General features: G+C 43.3%; 1 protein-coding gene across 11 annotated transcripts in view; it reads left to right on the top strand.

The window, feature by feature from the left end:
* The first annotated feature begins 260 nt into the window (after positions 1–260).
* LOC309613723 (uncharacterized protein) overlaps positions 261–17,412 on the top strand; it is a 25,393-nt gene continuing 8,241 nt past the window's right edge. Inside the window, exons 1-6 of one of the 11 annotated variants that reach the window (XM_082360947.1) lie at positions 261–2,666; positions 2,991–3,108; positions 7,647–7,783; positions 8,380–8,596; positions 10,628–10,800; positions 11,879–11,921. In XM_082360947.1, coding sequence (XP_082217073.1) covers positions 10,745–10,800; positions 11,879–11,921 — 99 coding nt within the window. In that variant the 5' untranslated portion in view covers positions 261–2,666; positions 2,991–3,108; positions 7,647–7,783; positions 8,380–8,596; positions 10,628–10,744. The other 10 variants (XM_082360946.1, XM_082360942.1, XM_082360950.1 and 7 more) reach the window with 10 other exon arrangements.

The raw sequence follows: 17,412 nt of genomic DNA, 5'->3' as shown, positions 1-17,412 counted from the left end.
CTAATACAGGAATTAGAAAAAAAAGGAAAAGCAATCCCATGTTACAAAAAAATAAGATTACTTTTTTTCAAAAAGAGCATGAGCTGAACCTAACAGTGTATTTTAAAAGTTCTTACAGGTTGTTTCCAATAATGCAAAACATTAATTGATATGAAACTTACTATTTGAACATATTAGTAAGTAGCTTAAATGATCATTTTATAGGTTTTTCAAAATCACATAATGATGTTCCTTACCCCTAACATCCCCCTCCAACACACACACACACACACAAGATACATGTCACAGAGAATATCTATTTCAGACCAATATTGTATTTGGTGGTTTAAACTCTGCAGGCAGTTCTAGCAACACTGTAAAATAAGTCAAATTTATTAACACTATTATGTAATATAGGATATCCTAAAGTTTTAAGCTTTAGTAACTTTAGCAGTATAAATGTTAGAAGCATATGAAAAGCATCATTTTATTTTTAAATTTTAATACTGTTTTATTTAACTCAGTGTGTCTAAAACATTGTTCCTTCAGCATATAATCATTATGAAGTTATTAATGACATATTTTACATTCACTTTTTTCATATCAAGTGTTCAAAATTCAGGGTATTTTACAATTAAAGCACATCTTATTTATTATTATTTTTTTGCTATTACATGTATTGGGTTGGCCAAAAAGTTCGTTCGGGTCCCCACCCCCCCATCTTTACTGGAGTATAAACGCTTTACAATGTTGTGTTAGTTTCTGCTGTTCAACAAAGTGAATCAGCTATATGTATACATATATCCCCATATCCCCTTCCTCTTGAGCCTCCCTATCCCATCCCTCTAGGTCATCACAAAGCACCGAACTGATCTCCCTGTAATGCACATCTTAATTTGGACTAGCCACCTTTCAAGTACTCAATAGTCACATGTAGTTAGTGGCTACTGTATTGAACAGCACAGATCTATACAATCACAAAGGAAAATTTTCTTCCAATAACCTCTGACCCTCCACTTGAAACCCATTACACTTTTCAACAGCTCTAGGAATCCGAAAGTTCTTCTTCGTGTTGCACTGATAATCTGAAAAGCATCATTTTAAGTTTAAATTCCTGTTACCTTCACTTAGTGAATTTTGAATAATAAATTTTAATAGCAAATAATGAGAGGAAAGAATGAGAGGAAAGCCACACAATACAGTAGCTAGTCAAAATAAGCAGAAACTACAGAAAAATATTTACCATTAACTGTATCTTTGAAACTAAATGAAGACCAACCAAATGAAAACAGGCAAGGCTATTTATTCAGAGCTTGTTAGAGCAAATGAGACAGTCACTGTCACTTGTTTCAGTAGAGACTCAAAGACAGGCAGAGGAATGCGAGAGTTTTACAGTGGAAAAAGGAAGATATCTGGTATGCCCTCTTTGGAGGTTCTTGGTATGGGGAAGCTGAAGGCTGGCTTAGATGCAGGGCATCCTATGAGCTTGGTTAGGGGAGCATGTTTTACTTTCTTTGGTTGGTCCTAATTAGAAGCAGGTACAAAAACCAGGGAAGCTGTCAGTTATTGATCCAGTCCTGGTCATTTGGAGCCAACTGCTATAAAAGTCACTGTTTAGCTTCCTGGAATGTGACTAGAGATAGTGGTCTGGCTTCCTGGGCTTTTTGCTGTAGGTAAGGGGGTTGGTTTCTTGGGTAGCTCACGGAGGTGGTAGGTCAGAATTCTGGTGTTAATTATTATTTTTTTGCCTCGCGGTATGTGGGATGTTTGTTCCCCCACCAGGGATGGAACCCCCGCCTCCTGCATCGGAAGCTTGGAGTCTTAACCACTGGACCGCCAGTGAAGTCCCCACAGTTCCGCTTTTATATGTGGTCTGGCCACTGTCCAGTTCATATATTCGGCATCTCATATGTGTGTATGCATATATATATCGCCATATTCTATCATGAGCTGCAGACATAATACTTAGGCAAGTGTTCCCTGAGACCTGAGAATTATTTCAAGGGTGCCTCCAGAGTAAAAATATTGAGAAAGGCTGCTTCTGATTCCTCTACCCCCAAACGGGGCTAACAATACCTATTTCGGGGATTGTCATGAGGGCTGAAGGGCAGGCATTTTTTACAGAATAACACATCCGACATGGAGCTCCTCAGAGAGCAGACTTTCTGGGACAAGGCCTACAGCTAGGACCAGGTTGGACTTTGAAGACTGGGGAGCCCATAACCTGCCCCTCAAAATGGCGCCGGGATGGAACGGATCCGATCAGATGCGGCGGGAAACCACCAGGGTCACTGCCGGCCCGGCAACACCGTGAAGATGGTGTGTTCATGGCCAGCCCGCAGGTCCATCGGGGCTGCCAAGAGCCACGCCTCCTTGCCAATCCACGTCGCCACGCGTGCCCGCCCACGCCAGCCCCTCCGTGGCCGGAAGCGCCTCTGGCTGACCGGAAGTGCCTTGCCGCGGAGGCTGCCGGGAGTTGTAGTTCCACCCCAGTCCAGGGGCACCTACGCAGTGCAGGGGTGTCCGAGTGTGATCTGCGCACTTCCGGACCCCAGGCTGGTCTTACGGCGTCCAGCACCTCGGACCTGGCCAGTTCTGAGGTCTCCGCGGCACCTCGGACTGGTGGTTCCCTCGGCTCCCGGCTGTAGGGAGGGCACGTGTGGCGGAATCCACGGCTGCATAGCCAGGCGGGCCGCTAGGAGGGGGGTGCTCTGTGCGGGGGGTCCGGGGGGGTCCGGGTGGGCGGCTCCGTCTGACGTCTTCTGCGGAGGGTCAGGGTTTCTGTCTGGTGTGGGCTGGGGGCCACAGGCTGACTAGGTCTCACTGCTTCTCTGACCTCCCACAGCTCAGCCTCTTCCGAGCCCACCATCCACAGGGGGCTACCGCAGGGTACCCAGTGATAGCCTTGGCCTCAAGGAGCGGGGGACTAGCTCTCCCGCGAATGGTCACCGCTTTTTCCCGACGGTGGATTTGTTTCTGACCTTTGACCTGGAGCTTCTCTGCCCACCCAGGTCCCTGAACTCCACTCAGGCGTCCAGACCTCCTGTGGGTGAGGAGGGAACTGCTGAGGAAAGGCCCCCCTTCTCTCCGACCCTCCCTCACTCCTGCGGACCCTACATCCAGCCAAGGGTAGGCTCTGAGCTATGAGGGCAATTAAGGAAGTTTGTGAAACGATTGTTATTTCAGGGGTCTACAGTGTCAGTATTCATCTGACAAGCCTTTAGAGTGTCTGGGTCAGGCCCTCGGGAAGCACCGGGTCCCATCCGTGGCTGGGGTCCTATGGAGATGTCACTCCTGTGAACAGATGAGGGCCCTCAGGGTGTGGGTGCCCTGGTAGTTATCGCTACTGGATGAATGGACATCCTGGGAGGGAGGGAGGTTCCTACTGGGGAAGGCGGGGCTAAAGATCTGACTTAAATAGGGTCTGCGTAGGTGGAAGGGGGCAAAAGGGTATTCCAAGCGGAGGGAACCACATATGCAAAGGTAAGAGGCTTAAACCGAGGGGGTACGGCTGGATTCCGCGCTCTGGAGGAGCCTTGAGGTGGTGAGGGAGCAGATCAAGCTAGCTTAAGGGGTGTGGACTGGGTCCTGTTGGTGCCTGAAGTGTTTTAAGCAAGGCAGTGGCGCGGTTATACTTGTTTTTTGGTCGGAATGTATGAGCGGCTGAATAAGGTAGTGAGAGAAGAGTAGAGGCGTCGTATCTCAGATTTGTGAAGCCGTAGCAGCGCCGGGTCTCAGGAGTGAAGGTGGGGTAGTGTGAGCGCATCTGTTTGCAGACAGAGAAAGTTCAGTGTAGTCTGTTCTTTTAAGGCAGTTGGTGAAGAAAGAGAGCAACGTGAGGGTGGGAAGTGATGCAGAAATGATGGAGGATTTGTCTTTCTTTGATTCTTTTTTGTTCAAGTTGGCACAGATTTGAGCTGTGGGGGAAAACTGAAACCGGTACTATAGTTTTAAATCTTGATAAGGTCAAATGTATCAGGTTTTTCCATTATGCCTTGAACTTGGGTTTTATTGAAGGAGTTTCCCCTACTGCAATCCATAGTTCTATATATATATATATATATTTTCTACTATTTATAATTAGTTATATTAGGAAATATCTCAAATGCAGCATGCAAAGTAGAAAAAGAAAGAAACCTTTGTGCTTATCATCTAGATTGAGCAAATGTTAAAGGTTTATTTGCTTCAAATTTTCTGAAGAACTAAAACCTCATAAATACTTGAAGGCTTTTTGCATCCTGCCTATTGCATTTTCCTTCTTCTCACTCAGAGGTAACTTCTGAAATTGCTATGTATCCTTTCATGTTTTTATTTACTTACAAATATGAATGTAGCCACAAACAATATATATGCTTGTGTTGTATATTCATCACTTTTGCCTATATTTCTTTTAGATTTTTTTCTTATTTATTTTTAGTGTATTGTCTAGATACAAATCCATTTTGCCTTGTGCACTTTGCAAAATTCTTGAATGGAATTTGATTGGACCTAATGTTTCTTTGATGGGTGTATTTTTGAGTATGGATCCATTTCACTTAATGTTCTGTAGTTTATTTGGTTTTCTGTTGCTTTGTTAATTTGATTAATTTATATTTTTCTGGAAAGTTGTCCAATTTAATTTCAACTTAATGGCATTATTTATAATAGTCTCATAATTAAAAGAAAACTCCAGTATATCTGTAATTGTCTCCTTTTTCATGTCCAAAAATTGTTTCTTTTTTGCCTTTTCTTGTTTTCTTGATCAGTCCTGCCTGAAGTTAGTCTATTTCATTAGTTTAAAATACAAAACAACTATTTTATTAGTTGTAATAAATCCTTTCCAAGAATTGAATTTAGTTTTTTCTTTTTAATTTTTCATTTTGGGCACAATTTCAGAATTACAGAAAACTCATAATAGTAGAATGGTGCAAAGAATTTCTAAATACCTTTCATCTAAATTCCCCAAATACTAACATTTTACCACATTTGTACAGGGGGTTCCAGGAATTGGAAGGATTTCAGGGCCAGTTAAGGAAAAGATGTAAACATGAAGTGGCAGGAACACATACAAAGATTATTTACGCATGCATGAGGGAGAAAGGGGCCTCTTGCAGCATGAGCCCACCCAGAGGCTGGGGCCCAGGGGCCACTTCCCAGAAGAGAGGAGGACGAGGGAACCCCGGGGGTATCTCTGGGTCAGAGCCACTTGGGGTCTTTATAGCCACATGGTTTATAGCTATCAGAAACTGGGTGTGGTTTCACAGGGTGGGTAAAGCATGCAGCTTCTAAATGACTAAAAATGTGCTGATATTTGGACTGTGTTTAAAACATTCACATGTGTTGACATTTGAGTTTGGGGCTGCTAGTCTTTTGAGCTATTGGTCTCAGTCTGCTGTGAAGAAATAAACCACCCAGGGGCCATCTTCGGCTCATTGCTAATACAGTTAGCTTTATCCTGCTTTTCCTCCCCCCTCTATACATATATGTGTGTGTGTAAATACTTCAATGTGCATTTCCCAAAAACAATAGCATTCTGTCACACAACCACAGTATAATGATCAAAATCAGGAGATTAACGTCGATGCAATACCATTGTCTAACCCATGGATCTTAGTCAGATTTTACTAGCTGTCTCAATAATAATTTTTCTAGCTAAAGAAAATCCAGGATCATGCATTGCATTCCCCCCCACATCTCTTTAGTTTCCTTTACTCTGGAACAGTTTCCCAATCTTTCATTGTCTTTAATAACATTGATGTTATTGAAGAATACAGGACAGTTATTATAGAATGTTCCTCAATTTAGGTTTGTCTGGTGTTACATCATGATTAGATTCAGGTAATACATTTGTGGCAGGATTTTAAAAACAATCTGCTTAATAATTTCTTTTATTCTTTTAAAATTTCTTCTCATACTTGTCTTTTTTTTTTTTTACGTCTTTTGAGTTTATTCTCTTTTTCTGTGCTAGCCTCCTGCATTGAATGTCATTAATTTCCAGTTTTAATTTAATGCCTATCTTAGGGCTATAATTTTCCTTTAAGTATGTGTTTGTAAATATCCACCAATTTTGGTATGTAGTATTTTTGTAGTCGTTGTAAGTATTTTTGCATTCTTTTTATTTTCTGATTTTATTACTTTTTGGTTTAGAGAGTGGCATCTATGCAGTATTGATTTTTAAAAGATTTGTTGAGGTTTATTTTTTAGCTTGTCAATTTTATAACTATATCAGATGCACTTTAAAAAATGTATATTCTCTAACTATTGAGTTCATTCTTCTGTCTGATCCAATAGGTCAAGCTTTTAAATTGTTATTCACATCTTATATATTCTTACTATTTTTTTTTTGTATCTTAGATCTTCATGTCTAAAAGTATATACTAAACTCTTTTTGCTGTGATTGACGATTTGTCAGTTTCTCCTTGTTGCGTCGCGTCAGCGTTCAAGTGCATTTGAGCTGCATATGCATCGTGTACATTTGCTGGGGACACGGACCTAAGATCTAGTTGACTTCTGGTCATTGCTTTGTCTCCTTCCAGTGGGTCGTTCTTTCTTGTTTTTTGTCTGTCTCCGAATTTTTAAAATGAATGCCGCGCATTGTGTGTGGGAGACTTCTGCTGGGCCGTTTCAGTGTGCGGAGCTGGGAGGGCAGGAGTTTGGTTGCGACAAGACTGGTCAGCAGTTGCGAGTTGCGCAAGGCTGGCATTTATTGTCTCTATGGTTACCGTCGGCCTCGGCTGGCGTGGCTCTATGCTTGGAGCCGGCTGGTTGCTGGGCCCCCCTCCGCGGCCGGCTTCCCCCCAACCCCGTGCCCCTTGACTCCTCCTGCTGGCACTCCCGCCTGCTCCTCGGTGCTGGCTGGCCTGCTGGAGGAGGGGCAGGGTGCTCTTTGTGTCTCAGTCTCAGGAGGGCCCTGGGGCCTTGGGGATGCTGCCCGTCCCCGCGAGGTTGGCGGCTCTAAAAGTCTGAGCCCAGGACGTATGTCTGACCCTCTCCCATGGGGATAGTGTGTGTTTGTTTGTTTGTTTCTTTTTCCTGCCACATGCGGTGGATCTTACCAGTGCTCTGGGAGCAACAGGGTTTTGCTAACCTTCCCCCAGCAACACAGGGCTTTTGTTCCTCAGGAGAGAAATTTCTGGAAGGATGGGGCTTCCCGCGTTTCCAGCAATGGCAGCCACGCCCCTCCTGTAGGCCTTCACTACCCAGGGAGTCTCCACGTGGTCTCCAGCTCCGCCCTGTCTGTGTTCGTCCTCTATATCTGTATAACAAACAAATCACCACACATTTAGTGGTTTAAAGCAGCTCACAGCTTGGAGGCCAGAAGTCCCGGTGGGATGGCCACGCTCTCTGCTCAGGTCTCCAAGGCCAAAATCAAGGCACTGGACGGGGCGGCCTCTTCTCCGGGGCTCCGAGGTAGAGTCCGCTCCAGGAGTTCGGGGTCAGGCAGAGTGAGTTTCTGGCGGTTTAGGTCGGAGGCCCCTGCGTCCCTGCCCGCTGTCGGCTGAGGGCCTGTCTCAGCATCTTCTCACACTCAACGTCTGTCTTCAAAGCCAGAGACGATGCACCGGCTCCTTCTTGGGTTTTCGCTCTTCCAGACTCCCCCTCTGCCCCCCATCCATTTCCAACTCAGAGGTAAAGTGTCCTGCTGACGTTTTGATCTGAGTCTCACCATGTCGTCTATTTATTTTCAGGTTTTCTTAGTGTCTTTGCAAAGGCATAGAATCGGACTGTAGCCAGGGCGGCTCTGTCCTGTCTGCATATTCAAGCTTCTTTCTACCCGCTTCTACCTGCAGAGTCTCGGAGGCCGGAGCTGAGCCTCCAGCTGACGGTAAGTCCTCAGCAGGAGAGCAGAGCTGTGGCGATCGGAATAGGTCCCAGTCCGCAAATCCCAGGCGTCCCAAAATAGAAAAATTCTCGTAAGGAAGGTGACCCGGGGAGCAGCCATCTCCTTGGCAAGAGGGGTCCCTCTCTCATCCTGCTCCGTAGCTTAGGGCTGAAGTTGGAGGCTCACAATCTGGGGCAGCCCCCCGAAAAGTGCCCCTACAACAGCCCAGGACCCGCTTGCAGGCAGAATTTGGGTGATGTCATTGCCTTAGGGGATCATCTAGGACTTGATTTAGGGGAAGGTCTGGTAGGAGGAGGGGGGGGGTCTCCTTTAGGGTGTGAGAAGCATGAACTAGCAGGGAAGGGACCCCCATGGCTCTGAGGGTGACCCCCCCAACCACCGATTTCTCTCCACTCATTCGCGTTTACTCTCATTCTCTGCTGTCCATCCAGCTAGATGTGTAGCTCCTCCCATCCCACTGTCACCTCCGCACCTGACTTCTGGTGACCTGTAACCCCACCCCCCCTTCTAGTTGAGTCAAGGCTCAGACGTTGCTTTCTTAACCTAAGAGTATTTCGTTTTTCCTTCTCCTGTTAAAGACGAAAGAAAATGGGCGTGAGAGAGGTGTTCAGAGCCACCCAGCTTACTAGAGGCCGAGCCAGCACTAGCCCCCAGGGCTCCTGTCCGGAGGAGGCTGGGCGGGGCCCTCATCGCTAAGCCCCGCCCCTCCCCACCCTCCACCCCTTCAGACCTTCTCATGGATTTCCTCTCCTCCAGGGGCAGGACTCTGATAGGAGGTCATGGAGAGAGAACCCAGTAAGATGATATATGTATATTTTTATGCCATACTTAAGTATTAAACAATGAGCACGTTTACTGTTGAAAAAATTAGAAAATGTGAAAAACAAATCCTACCGTGTGAAGGTAACCATTGCTAACATTTTGCGTGTTTTCTATAGAATTTTTTTCTTTACATGTTTATGAATACCCATTCCATGACGACGAAGCAGGAAATGGAGTAGAGGGTCACAGACCACTGTTTTTGACCCACGCTGTTGGGCCCGCCTTCCTGTATTAGCTTCCTGGGGCCGCCATCACAAGTACCACAGACTGAGTGGCTTACACAACAGAAATTGAATCTCACACAGTTCAGGAGGCTGGAAGTCTGAGATCAGGGTGTGGGCAGGGTTGGTTCCTTCTGAGGCCATGAGGGAGGACCTGCTCCAGGCCTCTCCCCGAGCTTCTGGAGCTCTGCTGGCAATCCGTGGTTTCTGCTGCATCACCCTGACCTCTGTCTCCCTCTTCGCATGAACTTCTCCCTGTGTCTGTGTGTCCAAATTTCCCCTTTTCATAAGGACACAGCCATATTGCGTTAAGATCCACCCCAGTGACCTCATTTTAACTCGATCATCTGCAAAGACCCTCTTACTAAGTAAGGTCATGTTCTGAGGTCCTGGGGGCTAAAACTCCGACATAGCTTTTGGGGGAACACAATTCAACCCATTGTACTTCCCCTCCGGGATGCTATCTCAGGGAACCCCATAGCTGTTGGGTCACTTCAGGTTATAATAGAATTGGCCCCCCTCAGTTGCCAACTGTCTGTGAACATCTTACTCTCATGTCCAGTTTCCAGCTTCTCCCTCCCCCGTGTGGAGCCAGAGGTCTGGGACCTCCCCATGGGAAGGGCATGTGATCTGTTCTGTCTCTGCTCCTCAATTCTTCCTTCTCATTGGATTCCCTCCTTTCTCCTCCAGGGTCAGGGTATGAGGAGGGGAGAGTAGAAGAAAAAATAGCTCAAATTTTCCCCTGCTTGGTGTTATTTGTAGCTCTCACCTGCCTAGTGCTGGCTGCCCTCCACTCCGCAGGAGGCCACGTGATGGCCCTTTGTCGGGGTGCCCAGGCTGGGACACCAGCAGTGGCTCTCTGAAGACCTCCATGCTCTTGGCTCAGTGGTCCTGCCCCTCGGGACCGGCTCTCTTCACCCTGCCAGCAGCCTGCTTCATCAGCGTCCCTGAAGTAGGGCTCAAGCCCACTTAGCTTCCCCACCATCCACTTGGCTCCCCCGGGAACCCTCCCATCCTTGATCCAGCAAATGCAGGCCGTGCAGGTGGCTTCCGCCCCTGCGCCCTCCCCTCCCCTGGCTGCCGTGGGGAGCCTCTGCCTTCTGAATTCTTCAGCTGGAAAGCTGGCTCCTGTTTCTGGGTTCCTGCGTGCCCTAAACATTCAAAGGAGCCCCCCTCTGGGGAGTTTCTGCAGCTGGACATACGCCAGCCTGGGGGTGTAGTTCTCCCTTTTTCCAGGCTCCCTCCAGAACCCATGAACAGTTTTCTTGGAGCACACCCCCTCTTGGCTTGCAAGGGGAGCAATCCCCAACTAGGACGGGAGGCAAGCCCCACGGTACACTCCCTCAATAGACAGCTCTCCTTTGATAATTTCCCTCCCCCAAAGGGAGGAATCTGTTAGGGTGTGTCTGGAAGCTCCTCCTTAGAATTTGGGGTGTTTGGGATTTAGCTAAAATTTCCAGGCACGTGGGAAAAAATCCCATCCATTCTCCTGTTACGCATCTGTGAATCATATGCTATGTATCCTGCTTTTTTCACTTGCTGGTATTGTTGGAAGATCATTCCATGTCAAATATTTATAATATTTTAAGTTGATTCATAGCTTGGCATGCTTTAATTGTATCATAATTTATTAACCAATCTCTTATTTTTAAGCACTTAGGTAGCCTCCAATTTTTAAAAAAAGACACCCTCAGAATTCTTTATGGAGTTTCTGTAATTCTAGAGTTTTAGTGTCTCTGCAGAGTTCTTGGATCAAACTCCAGTGTGTCTCTATCCTGAGTAGGAACTTACCTAGGACCAACCTCGTGTCTATTCAGGAGAGATAGGTGTGGGGTCCAGTTGATGCTTCCAGCCACAGTAAATTTGCTCCTGAACCTTCGTGTTCCTGTTCCCTGGGAAAATGAGGAAAGGAGGAGGAGGGCTCAGGAGAAGTCATCAGATCTTGTCCCATATTTGGTAAGTGGCAGAGCCAGACCGGGACCACTTCCTGGGCAGAGATCAGCACAGTTCAGCCCAGAACAGGTCTTAATAATAAAATTTACTGTCGAGAAACTACAGCTACGAGAGGAGAAGCAAACAAAACTTAGCAGGATCCACGGATAGAACTGAGCGCCCCAGGTTAATCGACCTCCAGTTGCCTTAGCTAAGTGCCACTGAATGGACTCCGCCTTCTAGAACCCATTTTTATGGGTTTTTATCCTGTGAATTTCCTCAACACCAGGGGCAGGAATGGTGATAGAAGCTTTGAGTTAGAAGATTAGTAGGCTACAGATATTTTTAAAATGATCATTTTAAAGGCATGATCATATATGAAATGCCCATTTGTCACAGAAGAGCTTAGAAAATTCATCTAAGTACAAAGAAAAAAATGTAAAATCGGGCATTATCCAACTATGCAAAGCTAACTACTACTTGCATTTTGTCTTACATCATTTCAGAGACTATTCTGTGTGAGAGTGTGTGTGTGTGTGTGTGTGTGTGTGTGTGTGTGTGTGTGTGATCAAATAGTTTTCAACCACCTTTTTCAGTTGCCAGTATACGATCAATAAATTGTCTTCTATGGTTTTATTTTTATTAGCTACATGATGTTTATTTCCCTTTGGTTGTGGTATATTCATTTAACTCATCCTCTATAGTTGGATATTTAGTTATTTCTGTTTTTTCAGAGTTTTACCAGATTGTAATAAATATCTTGGCCGCTAAATCTTTGCCCGAACTCATGACTGTTTCTTCAGAATAAATTTCTATTAATTAAATTTCTGGGTAGTGGCAGGGGAGGGTAGTAAATTGCACACTGATTACTGCAACACAGGGATGTGTATTCATTAAGTAGAAAAATAATTCAGGTTCAAGCCTCAAAGTTGAGTCCCCATCACATTCCAAGGTGAGGGCTTTGCTCTGATAAACGGGGTTCTTGGGAGGAGCCCCCATGCCACCCCGTGCCTGGGGTGTTAGAGCAGTTGATTCTGAGGCTGGAGGCAAGCTTGGCCTCTCATGTCCTCTTCTCCCCCCACCCCAATCTCTGCCTCCACAGGTGTCTGCTTTTCCCAGACCAGCAAGGAAGGACCATGTGCCAGGTGAGTGTGGCATTTCTTTCAACTGCGCTTTTTGTTTTACCATGGATTTCAGGATGCTTGTAAGAATTAATCCAATCAAACACAATGCAAACAGAAATCAGGATCCGTGAAAATAGGAAGAGAGTGGATGATCAAGGCCATGGGAAAGGCAGGGTGGGGGCAGTACAGAGGCTGTTGGGGTTTATTAGCTGCCCTCTAAATTTATGCCTGACATGCCTGGCACTTTAAAAAGACAGATTCCATCCCATATATGACTTGTGTTGTCTGGGACAAGCATATCACCTTCTCAGGGGAAATAAAGCTTTTTAGGATATTTAGACATTTATGTGATGGGTCTCCATACGTGAGATATAGCAGGCAGATTCCTCAATAATAGCAACATTCAAATAAACACAACAGCAAATCTCCTGTGACTTTTTTTTTTTTCCAGTATAAAGAGTGGATATTGTGCCAGTGCAGAAATCTGTGATTACAGTTGTTGGAGGAATCCAAACATTTAGGTCTGCATAAACAGCTGTATTACGGTTCACACTGACCTAGATAAACACTGCATGATCTAGAGGAACGAATGAGTGGTATGTTCTTCAAACTGCTGTTCATAATAATTTTTGACACAGATGGAGCTTAAACAGCTCAAAGCTTCCGTCTTCGGCAGGGGCAGGAGGGAAGATTGTGCGAGCTCGCCTGCCTCCTTCTCTCTCCGTGACTTAGACCTTACCCATTGCCCTTGACCTCCCTTGCGTCCTTTCTCAGTGGTGGTCATTATCATTCTTCAGACATCATAATATCATTGTGTTCTGTCAGCCGGTCATTCTCAAATGCCTCTGTTCCTAAAGGGCCTCCCTCTTTACCCTGGGCTCTAGGGTTGCATGAACGTGAAGTGCACTGGTCAGAATCTTGGAAGTTACAAGAGCCCGAAACCCAGCTAGAGCTAGTTGAGGACAAAGACAAAAATCTAGGCAGCACCCCAAACTGGGAAGAGCAGGCATGCAGCTGGGACTGGGAGAGTTCCGCCCAGGGACCCAGATCTCACCAGGTGTCTCTCTTGTTCCCTTGTCCCTGTTTCTGTGACTCCTTTTCTCATGCCGACTTCATCCGTATGGCCGGAAATAGGGTGGCCATCAGCTCTCACATCTCACATTGACAAGTTCTGCCGCAGAATGGGACCAAGTCTCCTTTCATAGGGCCAGTTTGAAAGATCTTTGGGAAAGATTGGGATTGGTCCAGCTTAGTTCAAGGGCTGAGGGGCTGGGTCTGCAGAGGGGCGCTCCCAGGAGCACCATATGCTTGGCGTGGGGAGGAGGGAGGATGTTAGTCCCAGAGGAAGATGAGACCTGGTGGATAAACATTGCAGCTGTCCACTCCAGGAAGGCAAGCATTCACAGGGTGTTGGTTTTGAGCTCAGGGACCTGTCTTTTTTGCTGCAGAATGCTCTATCTATAGGTGCTTTTTTTTTTTTATTTTTTAATTGAAGTATAGTTGACTTACAGTGTTGTGTTAGTTTCAGGTGTAGGGACCTGTCTTGATGGGAGTGTCTGTGCTTGATAAAGCTAGGACTGTCTGGATATCTGATACCAGGAACATCTGGGGACAGGACCAATCTGAGAGGCTGAAAACCAGGTGGTGACTCCACAGCCTTCTCAGAGGAGAGAGCTGACTGCAACATGAGGCTGTCAGACCTGTATGTGAAGCTGGAGGTTTCATTTGGTGTCTTCTGGGGGAAACTATTGTTTTGTAGGAAACCAAGTCTCACTGGGAGCTTCTCCCTGTTATGGCTATGCATGATAAAGATAATGACAATAAAACTTATAAAACTATCTGTTGAGCACTTATGTGCCGGTCTCTGTGTTTTTCGTATATTGTTTCATGAATAAACCCGTGAGATAGATATTATCATTAACTCCTTCCCTCATTTTACAGATGAACAAACTGAGGCTAGAGATGTTAAAATCCATTAGGCGATGGAGTTGGGATCTGAATGCAGGCAGACAGACAGACATAGAACTGGGCCCTTAATGATTAAACTGTAGTTTTATCTACCAATAGCAAATTCCCAGCAAAGGAATCCAGTAGTATTGACGTGTTCTAGACATGCATTGTCCATCACGGTAGCCACTAGCCACAGGTAGATACTGAGCATCCAAAGTGTGGTTAATGTGACTGTGGTTCTGAATTTTTAAATTACATTTCAATTTAAAAACTGAATCAGAGTAAATATTTTTTCCGGAAACACAACTTTGTTTTGATAGGACTACATTTCACCAAAGTGAAATTGAAAATAGTTTCTGAATTGAGATGTACCTTAAGTGGAAAATACACACCAGGTTTTGAAGATGTGATATGATTAAAAAAGAATGAAAACTATATCAGTGATTTTAAAATAATTATGATATGTTGGAATTATATTTTGGATAGATTAGTTTAAAGAGAGATTAAATTTTTTTTTTTTTTAGTTTAAAAGTGACTACTAGAAATTTTTATTTTTTTAAACCACTTTGAGGTATGATTGACATTCAATCTGTACATATTTAATGTACACAATTTGATGAGTTTACAGATAAGTGTACACCCATGAAACCATCACCACGGTTAAGGCCATAAACTTATCCATTGCCTCCAAAAATTCCCCTCCCCCCACCTTTATAACTTTTTTCTTTTGAGGTAGGAGCATTTAACATAAGATCTATCCTCTTAGCAAATTTTTAGGTATACAATACAGTATTGTTAAACACAGGTATGATGCTGCACAGTAGATCTCCAGAAGTTTCTCATCTTCCATATCTGAAACTTTGAATCCTTTGACCTACCTCCCAATTTCCCCTCCTCCCAGCTCCTGGTAACCACCATACTACTCTTTAATTCTATGAATTTGACTATTTTGGATTCCTCATAAGAGTGAGATCATTGCGATATTTGTCCTTCTTTGTCCAGCTTATTTCACTTAGCATAATGTCCTTCAGGTCCATTTATGTTGTCACAAATGGTGGGATTTTCTTTCTCATGGCTGAATAATATTTCATTGTATATATATACCACATTTTCTTTATCCATTCACCCACTGATGGATACTTGGGCTGTTTCCATCTCTTGGTTATTGTGAATAATGCTGCAGTGAAATGGGAATGTAGACATCTCTTTGATACCCTGCACTAAGATAACATCATCTGCAAACAGAGATACATTTATTTCCTCATTTCTGATGTGGATGCCTTTTATTTCTTTTTCTTGCCTAATTGCTCTGGCTGGACTTCCAGTACTGTGTTGAATAGGAGAGGCAAGAGTGGGCATCCTTGCCCTGTTCCAGAACTTAGAGGGAAAGCTTTCAGCTTTTCACCATTGAGTATGGTGTTAGCTATGGGCTTTTCTAAATGGCCTTTATTGTGTTGAGGTAAGTTCCTTCTATACCTAATTTGTTGAGAGTTTTTATCATAAAAGGGTGTTGAATTTTGTCAAATGCTTTTTATGCATCTGTTGAGATGATTATGTGATTTTTATCCTTCATTCTGTTAATGTAGTGAATCACAGTGATTGGTTTTCATATGTTGAACCATCCTTGCATCCCAGGGATAAATCCTACTTGGTCACGGTTTATGATTCTTTTAATGTGCTGTTGAATTTGATGTGTTAGTCTTTTGTTGAGGATTTCTGCATCTGTGTTTATCAGGGATATTGGCCTGAGGTTTCTTGTGGTGTCTTGGTCTGGTTTTGGTATCAGGGTGATGCTGGCCTCATAGAATGAGTTTGGAAGGATTCCCTCTTCTGTTTTTTGGAAGAGTTTAAGAAAGATTGGTACTAATTCTTCTTTGAATTTTTGGTAGAATTCACTCATAAAGTTCCTGGGCTTTTCTTTGTTGACAGTTTGACAGTTTTTTGGTTACTTCTTCATTCTCTTATTTGTTACTGGTCTGCTCAGGCTTTCTATTCTTGATTCAGTATTAGTAGGTTGTATTTTTTTTAAGAAATGTATCCATTTCTTCTAGGTTGTCCAATTTGTTGGTGTATAATTGTTTATCATAGTCCTTATGATCCTTTTTATTTCTGTGGCATGAGTTGTAATGTCTCCTCTTTCATTTCTGATTTTATATATTCCAGTCTTCTCTTTTTTTCCCCTTAGTCTAGCTAAGGGTTTCTCAATTTTATCTTTTCAAAAAACCCTGCTGATTTGGGCTTAGTTTGTTCTTTTTCTAAAGGTGCAAAGTTAGGTTGTTTATTTGGTATCTTATTTTTAAAAGTAGGTGTTTATTGCTATAAACTTGCCTCTTAGTACTGCTTTTGCTACATCTCCTAAGTTTTGGTTTGGTATGTTTTCATTTTCATTTGTCTTGAGATATTTTCTAATTTCCTTTTTGATTTCTTCTTTGACCCAATGGTGTTTAAGAGTGTGGTTATTTAATTTCCATGTATTTGAAAATTTCCCCATTTTCATTACTATTATTGATTTCTAGCTTTGTGAATAATTTCAGTCTTCTTAAATTTGTTAAGATTTGCTTTTATGTCCTAACATATGATCTATCCTGGAGAATGTTCTGTGTGCTCTTGAGAAGAATGAGTATTATGCTGCTGTTGTGTAGAATGTTCTGTATATATCTTTTAGGGCTATTTGATCTATAGTGTTGTTCAGTTCTGCTCTTTCCTTGTTGGATTTCTGTTTGGATAAGAATGGAGTATTTAAGTCTGCTACTATTATTGTATTGCTGTCTATTTCTCTCTTCTGATTTGTCCATGTTGCTTCACATATTTAGGTGCTTTGATGGTCTGTGCATATATAATTGTTACATCTTCCTGTTGAATGGACCCTTTTATAATTATATGACTTTGTCTCTTGTGATAGTTTTTGACTTAAAGTCTATTTTGTGTGATGTAAGTATAGCCAGGCCTGCTTTCTTTTGATTACCATCTGCATGGACTATCTTTCTCCATCCCTTCACCCAATATGTGCCCTTATATCTAAAGTGAGTCTCTTGTGGACAGAAAATTGTTGGGTCTTGCTTTTTTATCCATTTGGCCACAGTATGTGTTTTAATTTGAGGGGTTTAGTTCACTTATATTTAAAGTAATTATTGATAGGTAAGGACTTACTATTGCCATTTTGCTAATTGTTTTCTGTTTTGTAGTTCTCTTGTTCGTCTCTTCCTCTCTTTGTTGTGGTTTGAGGATAGTTTTGTTAGTGATATACTTTGATTTTTTTCTCTTTATTTTTGTGTACCTACTGTAGATTTTGTTGTGGTTACCATGAGGCTTGCATTGAATATTTAATAGTGTTAACAGTCTATTTTAACCTGATAACAACTTAACTTCAATCGCATACAGAAACTCTACACTTTACTCCCCCCTCCACTTTGTTATGACAGATTTTACTTCCTTTTATATTGTTTCCATTAACAAATCTGAGATAATTATTCTTATACTTTTGCCTTTTAACTTCTAAACCAATATTTAAAATGATTTACACACTAACATTATATATATATATATATATATTTATATATAT

The sequence above is a fragment of the Balaenoptera borealis genome, assembly GCF_965194805.1.
Source record: "Balaenoptera borealis genome assembly, chromosome: 16".
NCBI lineage: Eukaryota > Metazoa > Chordata > Mammalia > Artiodactyla > Balaenopteridae > Balaenoptera > Balaenoptera borealis.
The sequence above is the reverse complement of the archived record's forward strand: the minus strand, read 5'-3'. Positions and strand labels throughout refer to the sequence as shown.